Source organism: Manis javanica, chromosome 8, assembly GCF_040802235.1.
Source record: "Manis javanica isolate MJ-LG chromosome 8, MJ_LKY, whole genome shotgun sequence".
NCBI classification, from domain to species: domain Eukaryota; kingdom Metazoa; phylum Chordata; class Mammalia; order Pholidota; family Manidae; genus Manis; species Manis javanica.
Window position 1 is genome coordinate 115,281,669 of NC_133163.1, and position 20,700 is coordinate 115,302,368.

Here is a 20,700-nt window from a genome sequence, read left to right on the forward strand (position 1 = left end):
CTGTCAGTCCAGAACAAACCTTCTGACCACTGAATTAGTAAATTGTTTAATGATTATTCATAAGATTTGATTTACTAGTTATTCGAAGCCTCCCACAGTATTTTGCATTCATGTCTTATTTGATGTCTGGAACAAACCGGAAGATCCCTTCTACTTGCCATGTGTAAGATGCACTTTCCCACTGAAGTTTAACATTTGAAAGAGCAGTTAGACACATTGTCACTAATGTGCTGGTTTTCTCCTTCTTAGGATGGGGGTTCATTGGATCAGGTTCTGAAGAAAGCTGGAAGAATTCCTGAACAAATTTTAGGAAAAGTTAGCATTGCTGTGAGTATATCATGCAGTTTTTCTTCCATGTCCCTGATTGATAAGCTAATAAGTTGGTAGGGAATGGACAAAGAAGGAAGGTAAAGAAGTCAGTGAAGGGAAAGTTTGTAAGAAAAGTGGGGTTTTCTCACTAGAATTTTCCTGTTTAGATTCTAGATACAATATTCTCATGTGCACACTAGAACGAGAAAAGTGACTTTCTCTGTATTAAAATCTGTGTCTTGAGAATAGGACAGGGTATCCAAAAGAATTCCCATTTGTGGCATCAGAAAACCTCTCTTAAGATTGCAGATTTAGAAAAAAATGAATTCAAAATGTTATCTAAACTTGTATAATCAATTTTGTTTAAAAATAATAGTCTGTACGCACTGTAAAAAGATGGTTTCTTGATGATAAGGAAGGTTTCAAAAAATCAAATAAGGGAAGAAGGCAAATTTGTGATGTTAGATGATAAATTTTCTAGATCATTTTAAAATAGAGAGTTGAGTATTTTCTAAACACTGGTATCTGTTTCCCATCTTTTTACATTCTCTTTCCTCTAGGTAATAAAGGGCCTGACATATCTGAGAGAGAAGCACAAGATTATGCATAGAGGTAAGATACTGCTTGCTAGTTGTTACATTTTGAATTTTAGCTGAAATCTGAAAGTTATTGCATCCTCTTTTGTGTTTTGGTGTAAAAGCCATTTAAAATTTAATGCTAGATTTAATTTTTACTACAAGTCTTTGACTATTTAGTTTGATGACTGGAGCAATAAGTTCCCACCTTCTTTTTTTTTTTTTTTTTTTGTCTGTGGCACACCTGTTACCTGGGATTGTGATAGGCATAGTCACTTAGTTAGCCCAGGCCAGAGCCCCAGCTTGAACGTACTCAACCCCACTGTCACTGTCTGCCCACTGGCCTAGATCGTGCATGGTTATGGCAGGCCCAAAGCCGTGACTCACTGGCTGGATATGAGTTTGACTGTAGAAGAAACTCTGGTTTCTTTTATTAAAGTAATACATATACACTTGCTGTATGACCATACCACTCTTAGGTAAATGAGGACCCATATGTTCATATAGACTCAGATACGAATGTTTAAAGCAGCTACATATTTAGTAGAAATGACCAAAATGTGCTCTAACACACAAAAAGATAGACAAATTATAATATATCCATACAGTCAAATCCTACTCAGCAATAAAAAATGAGGCTACTGATACATGTAATTTTGATGAATCTCAGAAATATTTATGCTTGATGAAAACTTGAAACAAAACAGTACAAACTGTTTCCATTTATATAAAACTATAGAGAAAACAACAGTGGATCTAGTGACAGAAAGTAGGTCAGGGGTTGCCTGTGTATCCGTGAGGGTCTAGGGAGAGATGAACATCAGAGACATGAGGGAACTTTTTGTTGTGATGGAAATGTTCTGTCTTGATTGTGTTAGTAGATACATGGGTATATGCATTTATCAAAAATCAAACTTTCCATTAAAGTGGCTGCATTTTATAGTGTATTAATTATTTATCTCAATAAAGTTTATTAAAAAAAAAAAAGAGGAAAAAGCCAGAGGAAAGGAAAAAGGAAAACAGTGTTTTTGACCATGTTCCTTCAGTGGCAGTGTGGTAACAGTGACAGGTGTAAGGAGGGCTGAGGAGTGGAGTGCAATGGGGCTGCTATGTATTAGATAATAGATTCCAAATTTTAAAATAGTTTTTTAAAATAAAGCTTTAGAATTGTAAAATATACATGAAATTTACCATTTAAATTAAAAGTGTGCAAATTTAAGTACATTCACATTGTTAGGCAACCACCATCACTGTCAGTGTTGATACTGTGTCAGTTTTGCTTTAGTTGATCTATAGTTTCAAAGCCATTCATTGACAATCCCAGCAGTCTTTTTTGTAGAATTGATAAATTGTGTCTAAAATTTATATGAAAGTGCAAAGGACCGAGAAGAACCGAAACAACTTTGAATAAGAAAAATGAAGCTGGGAAACTTATATTTCCTGATTTTAAGTTTGATTATAAAGTTATAATAATCAATAGAATGTTGTACTGTTAAGAAATTTAACATAAAAGATCAAATAAAACAGAAAGAAGAATTCAGAAGTAGACACATGCATATATAGTCAATTGAGGTTTTTTTTACCATTTAAAAATTTTTTTAATTTTTATTTATTTACTTAAATATTTTATTAAGGTATTATTGATATATACTCTTATGAAGGTTTCACATGAAAAAACAATGTGGTTACTACATTCACCCCTATTATCAAGTCCCCACCCATACCCCAATGCAGTCACTGTCCATCAGTGTAAGATGCAACTGTTTGCCTTCTCTGTGCTACACTGTTCTCGCCCTGACCCCTGACACCATGTGTACTAAACATAATACCCTCAATCCCCCTCTCCCTCCCTCCCCACCTGCCCTCCCACACCCCTCCCCTTTGGCAACCATTAGTCCCTTCTTAGAGTCTGTGAGTCTGCTGCTATTTTGTTCCTTTGGTTTGGCTTCGTTGTTATACTCCACAAATGAGGGAAATCATCTGGCACTTGTATTTCTCCGCCTGGCTTATTTCACTGAGCATAATGTCCTCCAGCTCCATCCATGTTGTTGCAAATGATCGGATTTGTTTTCTTCTTATGGCTGAATAATATTCCATTGTGTATATGTACCACCTCTTCTTTATCCATTCATCTACTGATGGACACTTAGGTTGTTTCCATATCTTGGCTATTGTAAATTGTGCTGCGATAAACATAGGGGTGCATATGTCTTTTTGAGTCTGAGAAATTGTATTCTTTGGGTAAATTCTAAGGAGTGGGATTCTGAGGTCAAATGGTATTTCTATTTTTAGTTTTTTGAGGAACCTCCCTATTGCTTTCCACAATGGTTGAACTAGCTTACATTCCCACCAGCAGTGTAGGAGGGTTCCCCTTTGTCTGCATCCTCGCCAGCATCTGTTATTCTTAGTCTTTTCGATACTGGCCATCCTTACTGGTGTGAGGTGATATGTCATTGTGGTTTTAATTTGCATTTCCCTGGTGATTAGTGATGTGGAGCAGCTTTTCATGTGTCTGCTGGCCACCTGGATTTCTTCTTTGGAGAAGTGTCTCTTCATATCCTCTGCCCATTTTTTTATCGGGTTATTTGCTTTTTGTTTGTTGAGGCTATAGTCAATTGAGTTTTGACAAAGATTCCAAGGTAGTTCAATATGGGAAGAATAATCTTTTCAAGAAGTGTGGGTGGAGCAATTGGATGTCCATATGCACAAAAATGAACCCCTATTATTACCTCACACCATATACAAAAATTAACTTTCAGTGGATTGCAGGTCAAACTGTAAGAGTTAAACTATATAACTTCTAAAAGAGGAGACTATCTCAGTGACCTGTGTTTTAGCAAAGAGTTTGTAAGTGGGACACAAAAAGCACAGACTATGAAGGAAAAATCAACAAATTGAACTTCATCTAAATTAAAAACATTTGCTTTTCAAAAGACACTATGACAAAAGCGAAAAAGGCCAGTCACAGACTCAGAAAAATACTGGCAACACATATATATGTGAAAGGACCTTATCTCAAATATATAAAGACCTCTTACAACTTAATAATAAAAAGATAAACAGCTCAAAACATGGGTAAAACATTTGAACACTTTTCTAGAGAAGATATGTGAATGGTAGATAAGCACATGAAAAGATACACCACATTATTAGTTATTAGGGAAATGTAAATTAAAACTGCAAAGAGATAACACTACACACCCAATAGATGTCTAAATTGACTAATCATATGTTGACATTATGGAGCAACTAGAACTCTCAGACACTGCTAGTAGGAATATAAAATGGTAGAATCATGTCAGAAAACAGCTTATGTTTCATAAAATGTTAAGCATATACCTACTCTGCATTCAGCCTTTTCACTCCCAGGATTTTCCCTAAAGAAACGAAAGCGTATGTCCATTCAAGCTCTTGTACATGAATGTTCATAGTTTTATTTGTAATAGCTAAAAACTAGAAACAACCCAAATGTCTGTCAACAGTATGAACAAAGTATATACTTAAGTATGTATTTAAAATGTAAAACTATAGAAAGCCTTCTGCTTTCTAACTGTACTTGCTACCATTTTGTCCTCTCTCTAATGACAATTAAGAAAGTATCAATAGAAGGTGTGGTATGGCTTGAGGAGGGAGCAGTTTTCCAGGATTAAGACCTTATTATGTGTTTTTTTTTCTTTTGGTATCATTAATATACACTTACATGAGCAACATTGTGGTTACTAGATTTCCCCCCATTATCAAGTCCCCCCCACAAACCCCATTACAGTCACTGTCCATCAGTGTAGGAAGATACTATAGAAGCACTACTTGTCTTCTCTGTGTTGTACTGCCTTTCCTGTGACCCCCACCCACATTATGTGTGATAATCGTAATGCCCCCTTTTCCCCTTCTCCCTCCCTTCCCACCCATCCTCCCCAGTCCCTTTCCTTTTGGTAACTGTCAGTCCATTCTTGGGTTCTGTGAGTCTGCTGCTGTTTTGTTCCTTCAGTTTTTGCTTTGTTCTTATACTCCACTGATGAATGAAATCATTTGATACTTGTCTGTCTCTGCCTGGCTTATTTCACTGAGCATAATACCCTCTACCTCCATCCATGCATGTTGTTGCAAATGGTAGGATTTGTTTTCTTCTTATAGCCGAATAATATTCCATTGTGTATATGTACCGCATCTTCTTTATCCATTCATCTACCGATGGACACTTAGGTTGCTTCCATATCTTGGCTATTGTAAATAGTGCTGCGATAAACATAGGGGTGCATCTGTCTTTTTCAAACTGGGCTGCTGCATTCTTAGGGTAAATTCCTAGGAGTGGAATTCCTGGGTCAAATGGTAATATTATGTGTTTTTTTTTTACAGATATCTGAGTTCCATGTCTAGACTAGACTAGTTTAGTGTATTAATTTCTAGGAAATAGGAGTAGCTAAAAGGAGAGGGGGAATTAACATTTCTTGAGCATGCAGCAGTTCTAGGGCTGCAAATGACATATGTAATCTCACTTAGGGAACCATGAAGTCAGTGTTGTAGAAAGATCTGGTAGAGCAAAGCCATTACATCTATAAAATGGAATCCTGTTGCTATGAGGATACAATATGAGGATTCATGAAATTACATAAGGAAAGCAACTGGCAAAGTGTTTCCACACTGAAGGGCCTAACAAATGCTAATTGTCTTCCTTATTCCTTTATGTAATTTGTGAGGAAACTGAGACCCAGTGTGATTAATTTCCTTCTATGATCTGTACCTTTGCACAGTGTTTTCTCACCTTTGCTCACATTACTGCCTTTCCTGGGAAGGCTTACTTTCCAGTCCTCACCCCCTACCCCCCTCAGACTCATACCCTTGCCAGACTAAGTCTGCTCATTCTTTTAAGTACAACATGAAGCTTGGGAATCAGCCAAAGTTCAAATCCTAGCTCTCGTACATACAGGGTGTATAAACTCTTGAGTTATTATTCATCTATACAATCAAGGTAATTCATGCCAAAAAGCAGTAACGGCAAATTCCATGCTTGTTTCATATAGTTGTGAGAATTAAAATCTTCTTCATAGGTCATTAATGTTAACTAACAGTGATGTTACTGTTTAGCTCACACATCTCTTCTAATGAGAAGCTTCTCCATGAACCTGCTCCCCGTTCCCAAAGTGGATTAAGCACTCTGCGTCTGTATTCTGCCAGAGGAGCAGTGTCTATCCCTTTCTTACGTAACAATGATCACTGCTTATTGAGGAGTTGTTGTGTACCAATGGCTGTAATATGAGCTTTATGATACTTCATTTATTGTTCACCACAACCTGATATTAGTATATTTTTTCCTATTTTACCGATGTGGAAACCAAAGCTCAGAGAGTTTATATGTCTCATTAGTCTGTGAGTTTCTTCTAATCAGGGAACATCACTAATTCACCTTTGCATCCCTAGTCCCTAACATAATAGCAGAGAATAGCTCTTCCTTAAAGGTTTGTTAGAGTGGTGGACGTGTGATTAACTTGTGTCAGAACACACAGGAATCAACAGTGAAAGGGGGTCAGAAGCCCATGTTGCCGGCTCTGAACATAGTCATTAATCTAGTCTTGTGTTTTTTTCTCTACCATGTGCCTTCTGTATATCATGCTGCATGCTTTTGATGGGGAGCTCTTATTTCCCATCTAAAGAGAGGATGATTTCAGCTCATTCCTGGAGTAACTAGCTTGCTCTCCGCTGCTGCCTGGTGCTGCCCCCACTTTCCCAGGAATTTCTTTTCTGCCTCCATCAGTTACTGCTTTTTGGCAAGAAGAGCTGTTTTGTGAGCCAGGCAGCTCTTTAGACAGATGTTTTTGGTGGAGAGTTCACTACCTGCTCCGGTCAGAAGGGGAGGTCAGGAAAAGGACTTCCCTCCATTGAACAGTGTGTGTACAGGCAGGCCTGGCCTGGCTGCCCAGCTTTTCAGACTCTTGTGTTTGTGGGTCTTCTCTGGAAACCTAAGAGAATTCATTGTAAGGCCTGGCCTGTGGAATGGTCCTCTTGCACAACTTGATTCCTGAGCAGGAAGCACATGAGTGGATGATTTCTGGAAGCCTGAGAGAGAGAGAGAGGGAGAATCGCCCTGACTCTATCTTTAGGCTTCCTCACCAGTAAGTTTTTCCTCTGATCTAGACATATTCTTTCCTGATGCAGTTTAAACTTTTTTCTCTTTTTGTCCTTGGGGAACAACAAGAATAAATTTTTCTCTGCCTCATATTTTAATTTATTCTTTGTTGATACTGATTTGCTGGCAGTATCTCAGTGATTATATCAAAGCTTTTGCTGTGCAGTAAAACACCCCAACACTTATTGATTTTAAAACAACAACAATTTATTACTTTCTACAACTCAGTGGGTTGGCAGGGTCTCTCTCCCCATGTTTTCAGTCAATCAGGGAGGCTAAAGCCGTGGCTTCTTCCCATGATGGTGTTAGGGTTTCAGGAGTAAAAGAAGGTAACCCGCAATACTCAAGCACTGGTTAAGCCTCTCTTTAGGTCAGGCTTGTTAATGTCTGCTGGTTATAGGAAGTTGTGTGGTCAAGCCAAGATTCAAAAGTAGAGACATAGACTCTCTCTTTTTGGGAGGAACTACAAAATGTTATGGCCAGTTTTTTTCCCTTCTGTCACAGTGATGCAAGGTCAGGGTTCAAATCCTGACTGTGCTACTTACTATCGAATCTTGGGTAAGTTATTTAACTTCTTCAAACCTCAGGAAGATGGAGGAAATTGAGCCTACCTAGAGGGTTGTGAGGATTGAGATAATGCCTGCAAAGCAGTTAGACTAGCACTTGGCATACAGTAGACACTTAATATATATTAGCTGTTGCTTATCAGGTGAATTAGTAAGTTTTCATAAAGGCCAGCAACAGGAACCAGCCCGACTCAAGTGTCTCAAAACTTATTCATTTGAAGGACCCCTAGAAAGTACATAGAATCCTCTGAGCAGCTGAACCCACAGACTTTGGCAGGACAGGGACCAAGGCTACTCTGGTTGGGAGGCTGGGTCATGCCAGCAGAAAAGTAGCTGCCCTTAGTCCAGGCTACCACTGGTTGCTGGCGCTGGGCCAGGTGGCCCTTTTCAGCCTCACTGCGGGGTGGCCTGCATGCTCAGTCCCCTCACAGAGGGGCCCAGGGTTAGTGCCTCTGAAGTATACACCCCCATAACAGTCTTGCATGTATCAAGGGACTTCATCCCCTCCTGCTGAGTGTTGGCGGCACATTGGCACCCTGTTACCTATTCCAGCGTGCAGAGGGGACACTTAGGATTTTAAATTATTAGGTTAAAAGTGATTCTGGGTATGCCCTGCCTTAAGTATAACTAATGTACAAAAATAACTTAGGACACAAATTGCTCAGGGACAGTTCTTTGCTTTTTCAAAACATTCACTACAAGATCTTTCAAGAATCTTCAAAAGGCAAGCAACTTACATCAATCTGATTGAAACATCTCTTAGGACTATGTTAGCTGTACAAAACCAGGCATCCCTGCACTTACAAGCTACTTTTTAAGTGAGAAGAAGTACCATGATGGTATTTGGGGGAGACCAACTGTTTTCAGGTGCCATGTAGGTACTGTTTTTCCAGCTAGATAGTAAGTAACCTCTTTGGAGTTTTTCAAATACCTTTCCTTGACTGGGCAAGTGTGTCCTAGTGAGGTACACTGCCTTGAGTGTGCATGTGGCTAGCTTTCCTACATTTCTAATATGTCCATGCTTGATGAGAACCTAGAGGTAAGCAGGTTCTCACCCTCATTCCTGAAGGGATTTGGCTCTGCCCTCATGGAGAAGGACTTCTTGGGCAGGACATGAACAGATGATACCTCTGCTGTCTGAAGCTCTGGCCAGGTGTCCTGGATTGCATCCTTGGTGAACGGGTACACTGTGATCTGTCCTGGTGTTGTACAGACATTGTGTTCTATTTCCCCTCGGTGCTCAGAGGGTGAAGCGGTCTGTGTGGCTCAGCCTGGTGTATGTGGTTTGTGAGCTGTTGACCAGCAGGTAGGTTTTAGATCTGTAAATCCCCTGGAGTGTAAGTTTTCTCTGACGTCTCTGGGTAACATTCTGGTGACTAGTCATGGATAGACACATGCACATGTTCCTTTATATTTATTTGCCCTTCTCCTCACAGTCACTTTCCTATCGATAAAAGTAATGCATATTTGTAAAATACTCATACGTACCAAGTTCAAGGAACTGGGTGAATCAACTACAGAAGGCATAAAGATGATGCAGAAGGTCCTCCAGGAGCTTAGAGTCTAATGGGGAAAGAGACATAACTGTAAATAACCGGAATGCGTGATGGAACACAACCAGTGTCATTTTTTTATGCTTTAATCACGCCAACTTCCGAATAGAATTTGATGTGACAGAGTTAGTCAGGATTTCTTTGGTTTTGGTGTCAGAAATCCAACTCAGGATTAATCAAAAGAGGGACTGTATTGGCTTGGGTTACCAGGAGGTCTGGAGACAGGGATAGCTGGGAGGTCGAGATGACAGGCTCAGCATTCTGGTCCCTCTTGGCTTTCCTCTTCCTGGTGTAGGCTTCCTTTTCGGTCAAGCTGTTTTTCTGTGGGGACAACCTGGATGTCACTAGTGCCAGCTGCGTCTAGTCCTTAGGTCCCCTATTCCAGAGAAGGAGCTCTGCTTACTCTCAGCATCCAGATCGGTGCATGGACCACTGATTGGCTCTGCTTAGAGTACCCACCCATTCATGTACCAATTGCTGTGTCCAGGGGACTAGAGCTAGTAGTCTCTTTGGCCATCCTGGGTTATAAGCCCATTTCCATGACAAGGTAGATGGGGCCTCTTAGTTGATACCCTAGTAGAAACACTTGCTATTGAGGGGGGAGCATACCCCACATGGAAAAGAGGGGTTTTACTGGAAGTTGGGGGGAGGAACAGGTGCTGAAAGCTCATTAGGCAGGAAAAAACCTCTTTTCACTAGAAATACTATTAAGCATTAGGTCAGAATGACAAAAACTGCTAGCAGATCAAACCCTAATTAAGCATTGGAGGCAGGGTGAGCATATTGGCGGCCTGTTGCCTATTTTTGTATGGTCTGTAAGCTAAAAAATGTTTTTCAGAATTTTGTGATGTGATAATTGTGTGAATTTGAATTTCAGTGTCCCTAAATGAAGTTTTATTGGAACACAGGCACACTTACTTGTTCAAGTGTTGTCTGTGGCTGCTTTTGTGCTATAATGGCAAAGTTGAATAGTTGCTTGTGAAAGAGACCAACTGTGTGGCCCTCCAAGGAAGAAATATTTCTCTCTGTTCCTTTACAGGAGAAGCTTCCTGACCCCTGATTTAAGGGGAGGAAGAATCCCTTGACTGAGGAAGCTTTAGAATTTAAGCACAGAACTTAGCTTTAAGTTTATTAAACTTTAAGTTTTTTATGAAAACATAGATGTTTTCATTAAAACAGGGGAGAGGGCTTTTCCCTTACCCTGAAGCTCTGAAAGGAATTAGCCACAAAGGATTCTGTATAGTCTTTCCAGTTGCCATGGCAGGAAGTTATAGGTCCAGCTCATCCAAAGTGGACCCAAGTTGGCTATGAGTTAAACGGGGTCCTAGGATGTAGCTCTGCTCCTTGGTATTTAAAGCAGTAGTTTGCATTGCCAGCTCACCACTCTTCTTGCCTATTATCAAGGCCTTGTTTTGATCAAGACCCTGAGGAAGCATTATGTAATTTAGATCAATAGGGAGTTTATACAGTTTAGTCTGTGAATTATTTCTGCCTAGGAGTTGCTGATGAAGGTCAGTAAATACTAAGGACAGTTTCAAATTATGCCTCTACTTGTTTTTCTTTTCCTTGTATCAGCTGCAGGAGTGTGTAAGCTGCCCGACCTTCATGGCCAGGGTTGAATTAGTAGCCTGGGCCTGCAGCATGCTGAGAAAGGCAGCCTAGGTTTTTGAGGGGATGCGTAATGAGACTAACTGGGGCCGCCAGTGATGGCTCTATCCAGAGCTAGAGTACTTGATGCCATGGGGTTACCCTGCTTGGAATGTGCTCCAGTAGAGTTCTTTGGTGCTCAGAATAAAGAGTTGTGTAAAAACAGGAAGCTCTTAGGGCCTTAGGAGTTAAGGCTTCTGAGGAGACACAGTGTCGTATGGGGGTCTCCCAAGTACCTTGAGGGTGTTCTAGCAATAGTCTTCGGAGGAACTGGGTCCTCAGCTACAGGCAGGATTTCTTAATTCTTTGCATGCCAGTCAGACTTGCTGTTGGCACCAGTAGGCAAGATCTGAAGTGGCCTAAGATTGTTTTCATTTTGTTGTTGTTTTACAGCTGTTTGTAGCAGACTCACACCTAATGAGTTTTTGAGTGGCTTCTATGACCCGTGCAGGCACTGTCCCCGACTGCTGGGCCTTTTCTGGTGTCGGCCAGGCTTCCCTGAGTGGCGGTCAGGCTGGCCCCTGCGGCTCCACACAGGTGTCTGTCCTGAGCACAGTTCCTGTCTGTGTGTTGCTGTGTCTCCATCTGCAGGTTGCCCATGGTGTCAGGGAACTGGCCCTGGCCGCACCTCTGCTTCCTTTGTCCCCCAGTCTCTTTCCCCAGCCTCAAGGGGGCAGTGGATTTGTAGGGTGAACTGATTCCTTTGGACTCTGTCTAGACTGCTGCACCTTCCAGATGGAGAGAAACCAAGAGTGGCTAATCAGTAGCTAGAATCCAGCATGCTTGTCTCTAGGTTAGAAGTGTGAGTCACGTTCTCGCTAAAATTACCTCAGCTGCTAGACCCACAGCAGTGGATTATGGTTCCAGATGAGTTTGTCTCTTAGCTCTTCAAACGACGCAGATGGGACGCTGGAGGGAGAGAGCGTGTCCTCGGATCCCTTCAGGGAAGCATCCAGGAGGAGGTGGTGCTTGTGCCGAGCTTTGAAGCACAGGGAGGAGTTTACATGTGGCAATGTCGGGAAAAGGAATTCCAGGTAGAGGGAAACATGAGTCAGGACACAGAGGCAGGAAAACACCGGTATGTCCTTAACAGGAAAGAGCGGCTTTGTTCATTCCAGTTGTGTAGAACAAAGGATTCCTGATGGCAAGTGGTGGGAGCTGAGGAGGGAAGAGCTGAAGCAACTGAAGAGGGTCTTCACTGCCATGCTCAGGACCTGACCTGGGTTTTGCCAGGCAGTGGGAAGCAGAGGACCCCTCCTGCACAGGGGAGCAAGGCAAGCTGTGCTGGAGGGGGAGGACCTGCCTGCTGTGGCCAGGATGAGCAGGAGAGGAGAGAGGGATCCGTGAGGAGGCTGTTGCCATGGCCCAGGAAGAGAGAACGTGGGTCTGAGTCAGGACAGGGACCGAGTGAAGGGAGAGGAGGGGACAGGAAGGGGACATGCAGTCAGGCTTTATTCTGGGAAGCCCCTGGAGAGCAAAGGGCGGGCGCTGCCAGGGATAGATGTGAAGGGAGGAGCCCAGGTGGGAGGCCACAGGTTGAACAGAGCCTGGCCCAAGGTTGTGCCCCAAGTCAGTACCTGAGACCTTTAGGACAGGCCCTGCTACCCCAGGCCAAGAGGATCGCCCGGAGAGCTGCACTGCTCCCTCCCACATCCCAAAGCCTGCTTTCTGAGGGCAACCTGGGCTGGGTCTCCCCTCTCCTCAGTTACAGAAAACTTCCTGTGGAGGACTAAAACCCAGGAGAGCTGGTTTGATCTGGAAGTCTGGTGAACAAACAGGGGCAGCGTTCATCGCCCACCTCCCAGGCAAGATGGAGCCGAGCCCACAGTGCCCAACACCACAGAGTGGCAGCGTAGAGCCTAGCGGCACATCTCAGCCTAAGGGGGGAACCAGCATTAGGCTTGATACAATTAATTAGAACCAGATGTGGGAATTTACTTTTCCATTTGGAAACAACACATTTCAAAATTTCTCACTGGAGGTAAGTGCTCACCACCTGTGAGGTGTGTGCAGTGCGGTCACTGGGTGGCAGTGGCAGGCAGAGTCCCCAGAAAGCTGCCGCCCACCAAGTGGCCTCAGCCACTGCCTTCCTCTCCCTTCTCCCTCCTGGCTTCTGACAGAACATTGTGGAAGGTTCCTTCCACTCAGCCATCAGCACCCTGAGTGACCCTGGCAGAGTCCCTCATCATCTCTGAGCCCTGCTTTCCGTATTCACTCAGAGGTACTCTCTCTTCTTCTCTATCTCCTGGAACGGACCTGAAGATCAGATGAAACTTTCAGACCCCAACTTTGTAACACCATCAAAGTCACGGCATTTAAAAGCTCGCTGAGCATATGCTGGGCTCCTAAGAAGCTTCTAGTCCTGGTTGGAGAGTCAAGATTATACCTTAATATTTGAATGTAAGATGCAGGGGAGAATTGACATAAGGTCTGGGATCTGCCTTAAAATACTCTGTTCCCTACCACCCTGCAAGGAAAAAGCTGAGGGTTATGGATAAAGCAAGATCAGCAATAAGTAAATAATTGCTGAAGCTGGGGAATGGGTATATGGTTACACTCTCTACTTTTGTGAATTGACTTTTTCAGAGAAAAAATTAAGCTGCAGAGTTCCAAGGAGAAGGGAGACTTGTGGCTGTTGAGTGGTCTGGGGCGGCTTCACAGAGAAGGTGGGAGCTGGTTGTTCTTTCAATGAGGTCTCTTGTTACAAGTAATAGAAATCAATTTGAGTCCGTGTAAACAGACAGAGGACTTCCTTACAAGGACCCATGGGGCCTGGGGGAACACAAGGGGCAGATGTAGCCAGTGCTCAGAAAGAGACAGGACAGGGTTGGAAGGCCACTGGAGTCCCGGCCTCTCTTTACTTTAGGCTGTTTTGTCCTGCATCTTCTGCACTTGGTTTTCTCTGCTTCTCTGCCCTCCCACTGTCCCCCAAGCTCCCAGTGGTGATCAGGTTCATCCCAGGCACAGCGCAGACTCAGCTTGACCCTCTCAGCCCAAGTCTCTGGGTATCCTAGCAAAGCCTACACGGTGCAGATGGTTGGTGGGGCTCCGTCTGTGTACAGGTAAAGAGGTTAATTAAGGCGATACTTTTGAGTTAGGGAGCCCTCTCTCCTTTCCTTTCCCACAAACAATAAGACTGAAAGGATGGTAGGTCATATATGAACAAAGAGCAAGAGCAGATGATTCAGACACACAACATGCAAGGGGTAAACGGGGAACATGCAGTCCTTTTGGAGCATCGATAGGAACCAGACGGAGCAGGACCTGATTCTTTATCTTACTATGCTTTTTCTCAAATTTTAGCTTTTATTTTTCTTCTAAGCTTCCAGAGCCACTGAACTCTAGATTCTGTGCACACGCACAGTACTTCCAGTTTGTTGAGCACTTAGTACCTGCCAAGTGCCATCATGTGGGAATCACTATTCCTATCCGACAGCTGAGGGAACAGGCTTAGAGAGGCCCCTGTGACTTGGCCGGGGTCACACAGCTGGTGAGTGGTGCAGCCAGGACTCAGACTTTGAAGTTGTAGAGTTGGTAGTGCCATTTCCACATCACACTATATGCCTACTTAATAGTGTAGTTTTTTATGCCAATTGATGATAAAAACCAGTGCATATTAAGGATTCTTTGTTTTTAGTGAACATGAATTTGCTCAAACAATAAAAGAGATTTTGGTTTTCTGGCTTAGCTAACCCAACCCCAGGAAGGATAATGCAGCTGGCCTGAGGGGTTATTGTGTCCAGGAACTCAGTGTTATTAGCTGTTACACTTAACTAAGAGTAGTCAGGAAAGACTCTTTAGTGGGCTGTTTCTCTTCTCTCAGGCCAGCCGTCTCTGCCACCTGGGAACCGTTGCCTCTGGCTTTCGTCTCATTAGCAAAGGAGGAGAAGCCTTTCTCAGCTTCTGCTGGAAAATCCTGAGGAAGGCCTCTGATTAGGTCGACACAGGCCTGCGCCCGGTGCTTCTGGGGGCTCCGTGGTGTGGGGAGAGGGGACTGAGAGTGGCCCGCCTCGGTCAGGGGCCTGCCCACTGGCAGTGGCTGCCTGAAGCAGTCGGTTGGAGTGAGGGAGGAGCATGTTTCCCGAGGAGGGTGTGTAGTGGGCAGGGTTCTCAGTGGGCCACCTGAGGCATGCCCATTCCATTTGGCTTTCATTTGTCCTTAAATCAGCAAACTCAGCCTTCTGAGTGCTTTCCTTTAGGGGCTAAGCTAGGAATGACGGGCGAGCGACCTGTTGACCTCCTTTCCCAACTTCTCTGGTCATCATGCAGTGACCCAGGCGCAAGTGGGGATGCCTCACTGGTGGGGCTGGGTCACCGTAAGTACTGTGAGTGACTTGAAATTCTCTCTCCATTTAAAAATGAACATCTCTGGCCTATCTCTTCCTTTCCTTTCTCTGTTGTTTTTTTGCTCTCTTCTTGCGGAGCAAAATTAGCCTTCAGCAGAACAAACCAGGGAACTCATTTCCCTTTCTGAATTGCAAATGGTAAGTATGCAGGTAGGCCACGTGGTTCTTCTGCCTGCAGGGGGCTGATGGGCTTTGCAAGGGGCTGCCTGCTGCTTGTCCTCTGAAGTAGTGCAGATTGCCTGGAAGGGGAAATACTTGCTGGAAGGCAGGTTCTTTACGGGAAAAGTTACTTTGGGATCTTTGGCAAAGGACTTCTACTTGGGTCCTCATTTCCTATCTGTAAAATGGGGCTGCTCTGCCAAATTATTATGGGGCCATTAGAAATGAGAAACCAGGAAACCCAGAATCAGCTTTTCCCTTTACTGCCCCCTTTTCCTTTCCTTTCCCTCTCTGTCTCTTCAGTGTAACCCCATACCTTTTGCTGTGGCTTCCATTTACATCTTATTTTAAAATTCTTGGCCATTTAAAAAATTTTTTTGTGTCAATGAAAACCAAATTCTGAACTGGTGAACAATTCATCTCATGTTGAATTGTTGACATTTGTGAGCCTTTTGGGTAAGGAGATGAGCTCTGAATTTGTAGAGGGGACACAGAAGGGTAGAGAATGAAAGCATTTCAAAACTAATGAACCTTAGGAGGGGGAAAGAAATTTAAATGCAGTTGGAAGACTTGGTTGCAAAGAGTGGAGAGAGATCAAAAATAGCTGCTTGTTAGGATTTGGCACACTTGCTCCAGAAGTTCCCTTCCGTTTTGAACTCAGTTGTTAATCGGGAGGAGGTGGAAACAACCTCTGGTTCCTTCACGGAGGATAATGAGCCAGAGCTGAGAAGGAAGCGCTCACCCACTAAAGCGGAGCAGAGATTTATTTTCTCTCAGAGCCAGATTTCAAGGATTTCAACCTACCCTAAATTAGATCCTATCCTCAGATAAAGCTTATTACATCCATCATGTGAGTGACCCCCCTGCCCCAACCACAGCCTGAAAACTGTACACTGTGAGCTAAAGGCAGAGGCTAGAGTGTTAGTTGTAGGAGCGCAGCAGGATGATTTGATAGATGTGCAGATTGTGAAATGATCACCATAGTAAGTCTAGTTAATGTCTATCACCACAGTTACAATTTTTTTTTCTTGTGATGGAAATTTTTGAGATTTACTGTTAGTGACTTTCAGATATACAGCACAGTATTGTTAACTGTAGTCTCTTTGCTGTATATACATCCCAGTACTTATAACTGGAAATTTGTGCCTTTTGACCCCCTTTGCGCTCAACTTAATAATAATGGCTTTTCTGAAACCTTGGAGAACAACTCACTGTGGTTTACAATTTGTCTAGACTCAGATTATCTCTGGATAATCAAGAGTCTGAGTTGTTATGACCCAGGCTGTGGCAGCGTCCTCCTAGGTGGGTGGGGCTGGTCTGCACCCTGCCTCCCACCCCTAGGCTTTCCGCTGCATCCCTTCTCCTTTGCTTGGGGGGTTGGAGGTGGGCTGGAGGCTCTTTTCAATGCTCTTGAGGAAGAGCGGATGGGAAAAAGAGGTGACAGGTCATGGCTAATAGAAGGGTTTGAGCTTGTCTCTGAATGTTAATTATCTTTGCTGTTTAGTTAGCTCCTCAAGGCCATGAATAACTGACTGTGGCTCTGTGGAGAATGTTAACTTGATTTACCAGGGTGAGCTACATTTTCATCCATTTCTTCATCTTTAGAGAAGGGTTATTAAGGCTCCACCAGGGTTGCTAAGAAGAGGCCATTTGGAACCTAAAGTTACCGTTTAAAAATCTCATATCTTATTTGCCTTTTTTTTCTTTAGCATTTATGTCTTACTTTTGGATTCAGCCTTCGTCACAGATGAGTGAGTCTGGTTTCCAGGTGTCACTTAGCTTCTCTGGGGCTCTCATTCCTTCCCTCTACCTCTTCTGTTCAGTTGTGCTCCCCATTTCCTCCCCTGCTTCTCTGCCTGGTGTTCCTCCATGTTCTACCCTCTTTCATGTTGCATTCCCTCCCTTCCACCCTACAATACGTAATGCAACTTCTTGTAATATTAGCCTAAACCAAACAGACTCCAACATGGCACCTGGGGTTGGGGGGCTCATACTTGTCTTGCTTCATCTGTTGCTAAGGGCCTTACCAGCTAGTCAGGCTGGCATCTATTCTGGCTGGTTGGAAGAATTTAGAGTATCTGAGTCCACAGTGCCCTGACGTGTCTCTCTCTTTGCCCTTACCATCCTGCACGTATGCACATGTTCTTGTTTTCTGTTGGATTCTGTCTCCCTTAGTGGTTATCAGCCTTGGGACAGGGTCAAGGGACTGTGTCCTTTTTACTCATAGCTCAGTGCAGGCATTCTATAGGTATTTATAGAATAAGCAAATGACCTGCTGAGTTGTTTAATCCAAACCCCTTGCTTTAGGGTGATGGAAAACACTCAGAAGTTAAAATCACGTATTCTTGGGGGGAAAATCAGGAGGCTTTGACCTGTGGTTATTTTGAGGACAAAATGTCAGAGAAGAAAATACTTCTTCTCATTTAGTTTTTCATCAAACCTCCTTGTTTGTTTTTTTCTTTTCCTTTTGGAATCATTAATCTACAATTACATGAGCAACATTATGTTTACTAGGTTCCCCCCTTTATCAAGTGCCTCCCACAACCCCTATTACAGTCACTGTCCAGCAGCGTAGTAAGATACTGTAGAGTCACTACTTGTCTTCTCTGTGTTGCACAGCCCTCCCCGTGCCCCCCCCCACATTATACATGCTAATCGTGATGCCCCCTTCCCCCCCATATCCCTCCCTTCCCTCCCATCCTCCCCAGTCCCTTTCCCTTTGGTAACTGTTAGTCCATTCTTGGGTTCTTGATCCAGCTGCTGTTTTGTCCCTTCAGTTTTTCTTTGTTCTTATACTCCACATATGAGTGAAATCATTTGGTACTTGTCTTTCTCCGCCTGGCTTATTTCCCTGAGCATAATACCCTCTAGCTCCATCCATGTTGTTGCAAATGGTAGGATCTGTTTTCTTCTTATGGCTGAATAATATTCCATTGTGTATATGCACCACATCTTCTTTATCCATTCATCTACTGATGGACACTTAGGTTGCTTCCATATCTTGGCTATTGTAAATAGTGCTGTGATAAACATAAGGGTGCATATGTCTTTTTCAAACTGGGCTGCTGCATTCTTAGGGTAAAGTCCTAGAAGTGGGATTCCTGGGTCAAATGGTATTTCTATTTTGAGCTTTTTGAGGAACCTCCATACTGCTTTCCACAATGGTTGAACTAATTTACATTCCCCCCAGCAGTGTAGGAGGGTTCCCCTTACTCCACAACCTCACCTACATTTGTTGTTGTTTGTCTTTTGCATGGTGATCCTTACTGGTGTGAGGTGATTCCCTCATTGTGGTTTTAGTTTGCATTTCTCTGATGACAAGTGATGTGGAGCATCTTCTCATGTGCCTGTTGGGCATCTGAATTTCTTCTTTGGAGAACTGTCTGTTCAGCTCCTCTGCCCATTCTTTAATTGGATTATTTGCTTTTTGTTTGTTGAGGTGTGTGAGCTCTTTATATATTTTGGATGTCAACCCTTTATCGGATCTGTCATTTATGAATATATTCTCCCATACTGTAGGGTACCTTTTTGTTCTATTAATGGTGTCCTTTGCTGTACAGAAGCTTTTCAGCTTGATATAGTCCCACTTGTTCATTTTTTCTTTTGTTTCCCTTGCATGGGGAGATATGTTCATGAAGAAGTTGCTCATGTTTATGTCCAAGAGATTTTTGCCTACGTTTTTTTCTAAGAGTTTTATGGTTTCATAACTTACATTTCGAATTTACTTTTGTGTATGGGGTTAGACAGTGATCCAGTTTCATTCTCTTACATGTAGCTGTCCAGTTTTGCCAGCACCAGCTGCTAAAGAGGCTGTCATTTCCCCATTGTATGTCCATGGCTCCTTTATCGTATATTAATTGAACATATATGTCTGGGTTAATATCGGGACTCTCTATTCTGTTCCAGTGGTCTCTGGGTCTGTTCTTGTGTCAGTACTAAATTGTCTTGATTGCTGTGGCTTTGTAGTAGAGCTTGAAGTTTGGAAGCGAGACCTCGCCTTCTTTATTCTTCCTTCTCAGGATTGCTTTGGCTTTTCAGGGTCTTTTGTGGTTCCATATGAATTTTAGAACTATTCGTTCCAGTTTGTTGAAGAATGCTGTTGGTATTTTGATAGGGATTGCATTGAATCTGTAGATTGCCTTAGGCAGGATGGCCATTTTGACAATATTAATTCTTCCTAGCCAAGAGCATGGGATGAGTTTCCATTTATTAGTGTCCTCTTTAATTTCTCTTAAGAATGTCTTGTAGTTTTCAGGGTATAGGTCTTTCACTTCCTTGGTTATGTTTATTCCCAGGTATTTTATTATTTTTGATCCAATTGTAAATGGAATTATTTTCCTGATTTCTCTTTCTGCTAGTTCATCATTAGTGTATAGGAACCGACAGATTTCTGTGTATTAATTTTGTATCCTGCAACTTTGCTGAATTCAGATATTCGTTCTAGTAGTTTTGGAGTGGAGTCTTTAGGGTTTTTTATGTCCTTGTTTGTTTTTGAAGGAGGGTTCACCCATCCTCATTGTTGCAGGGACTGAGCAGGATCAGGGCATAAAACCGCAGCACCTTAGAGGTCTCCTGGGGAATCTTGTCAGCCTGGAAGCCTAGTGGATGGTAGATGCTTCCTCCAGAATGCAACGTGGCCTGCCAGGCGCTGGGACTGCCTCACCCTCTTGATACTGCAGGCTCAGAAAGAGAACCCAAGGCCTGGAGAAGGCCTCAGGGGGTACAGGGCCTGGGCCTGTGATTTGAACAGTGTTTGAGGTTGCTGCTAGGAAAGAAGTGGGAGGAAGCCTGATTGGACATCCCAGGGCTCCAGGAGCAGAGCAGTATTCCACGTTGGGAAGGGGACTCAGGAGAACGCGACACCTAGAAGCAGAAGTGAGAGGATGAGTGGGAAAGGAGGGTGTTCTAGATGTGAGGACCAGCACGGTTACAGGGGTGGGCCAGCTGCTCTGGGAGAGGTGGACTTGGAGATATGTTGCAACAAGAAGTTGGAGAGGCCAGGAGGGAGCTGTGAATGGCTTGGGAAGCCAGACTGAGGGGCTCCGACTGCAGATTCTGTGCTTGGGCTGACCCACTGGAGGAGTGCTGGCTGCTCTGCAGAAGGCGGTGGGGGCAGAAGAGACCGGGGACAGGGAGGAGCAGGGGGCAGGGAGGGCTGGTGATCGTGGAAAGCAAATGCTTAATGCTACAGTAGGAGGAAACAATCTCTTGCCGTGTCTGGCTTGAATCTCTTTCTGCCCCCAGAGAAGAGCCTGATTTGGCTGAGGCTGCCAGGCAGGAGCACATCCCAGCCTGGCTGCTTCAGCCACAGGCTCTGGAGTTGAGTGATTTAGAGTGCTCAGGTCTCCAACTCCTCGTCTGGTCTCCCAGGTCACCAGGAGGGCCGCGTGTCGTCCATCTGGCTCCCAGGACAGATGTGGT

The 20,700-nt window shown here is 43.5% G+C and overlaps 1 protein-coding gene across 2 annotated transcripts in view; it reads left to right on the forward strand.

Annotated features, from left to right (window-relative positions):
* The window catches only part of MAP2K1 (mitogen-activated protein kinase kinase 1), a 75,658-nt gene that overhangs the window by 43,827 nt on the left and 11,131 nt on the right, over positions 1-20,700 (forward strand). For both annotated transcript variants that reach the window (XM_073212038.1, XM_073212039.1), the window contains exons 4-5: positions 250-327; positions 870-921. In XM_073212038.1, coding sequence (XP_073068139.1) covers positions 250-327; positions 870-921 — 130 coding nt within the window. The remainder of the gene's footprint in view (positions 1-249; positions 328-869; positions 922-20,700) is intronic.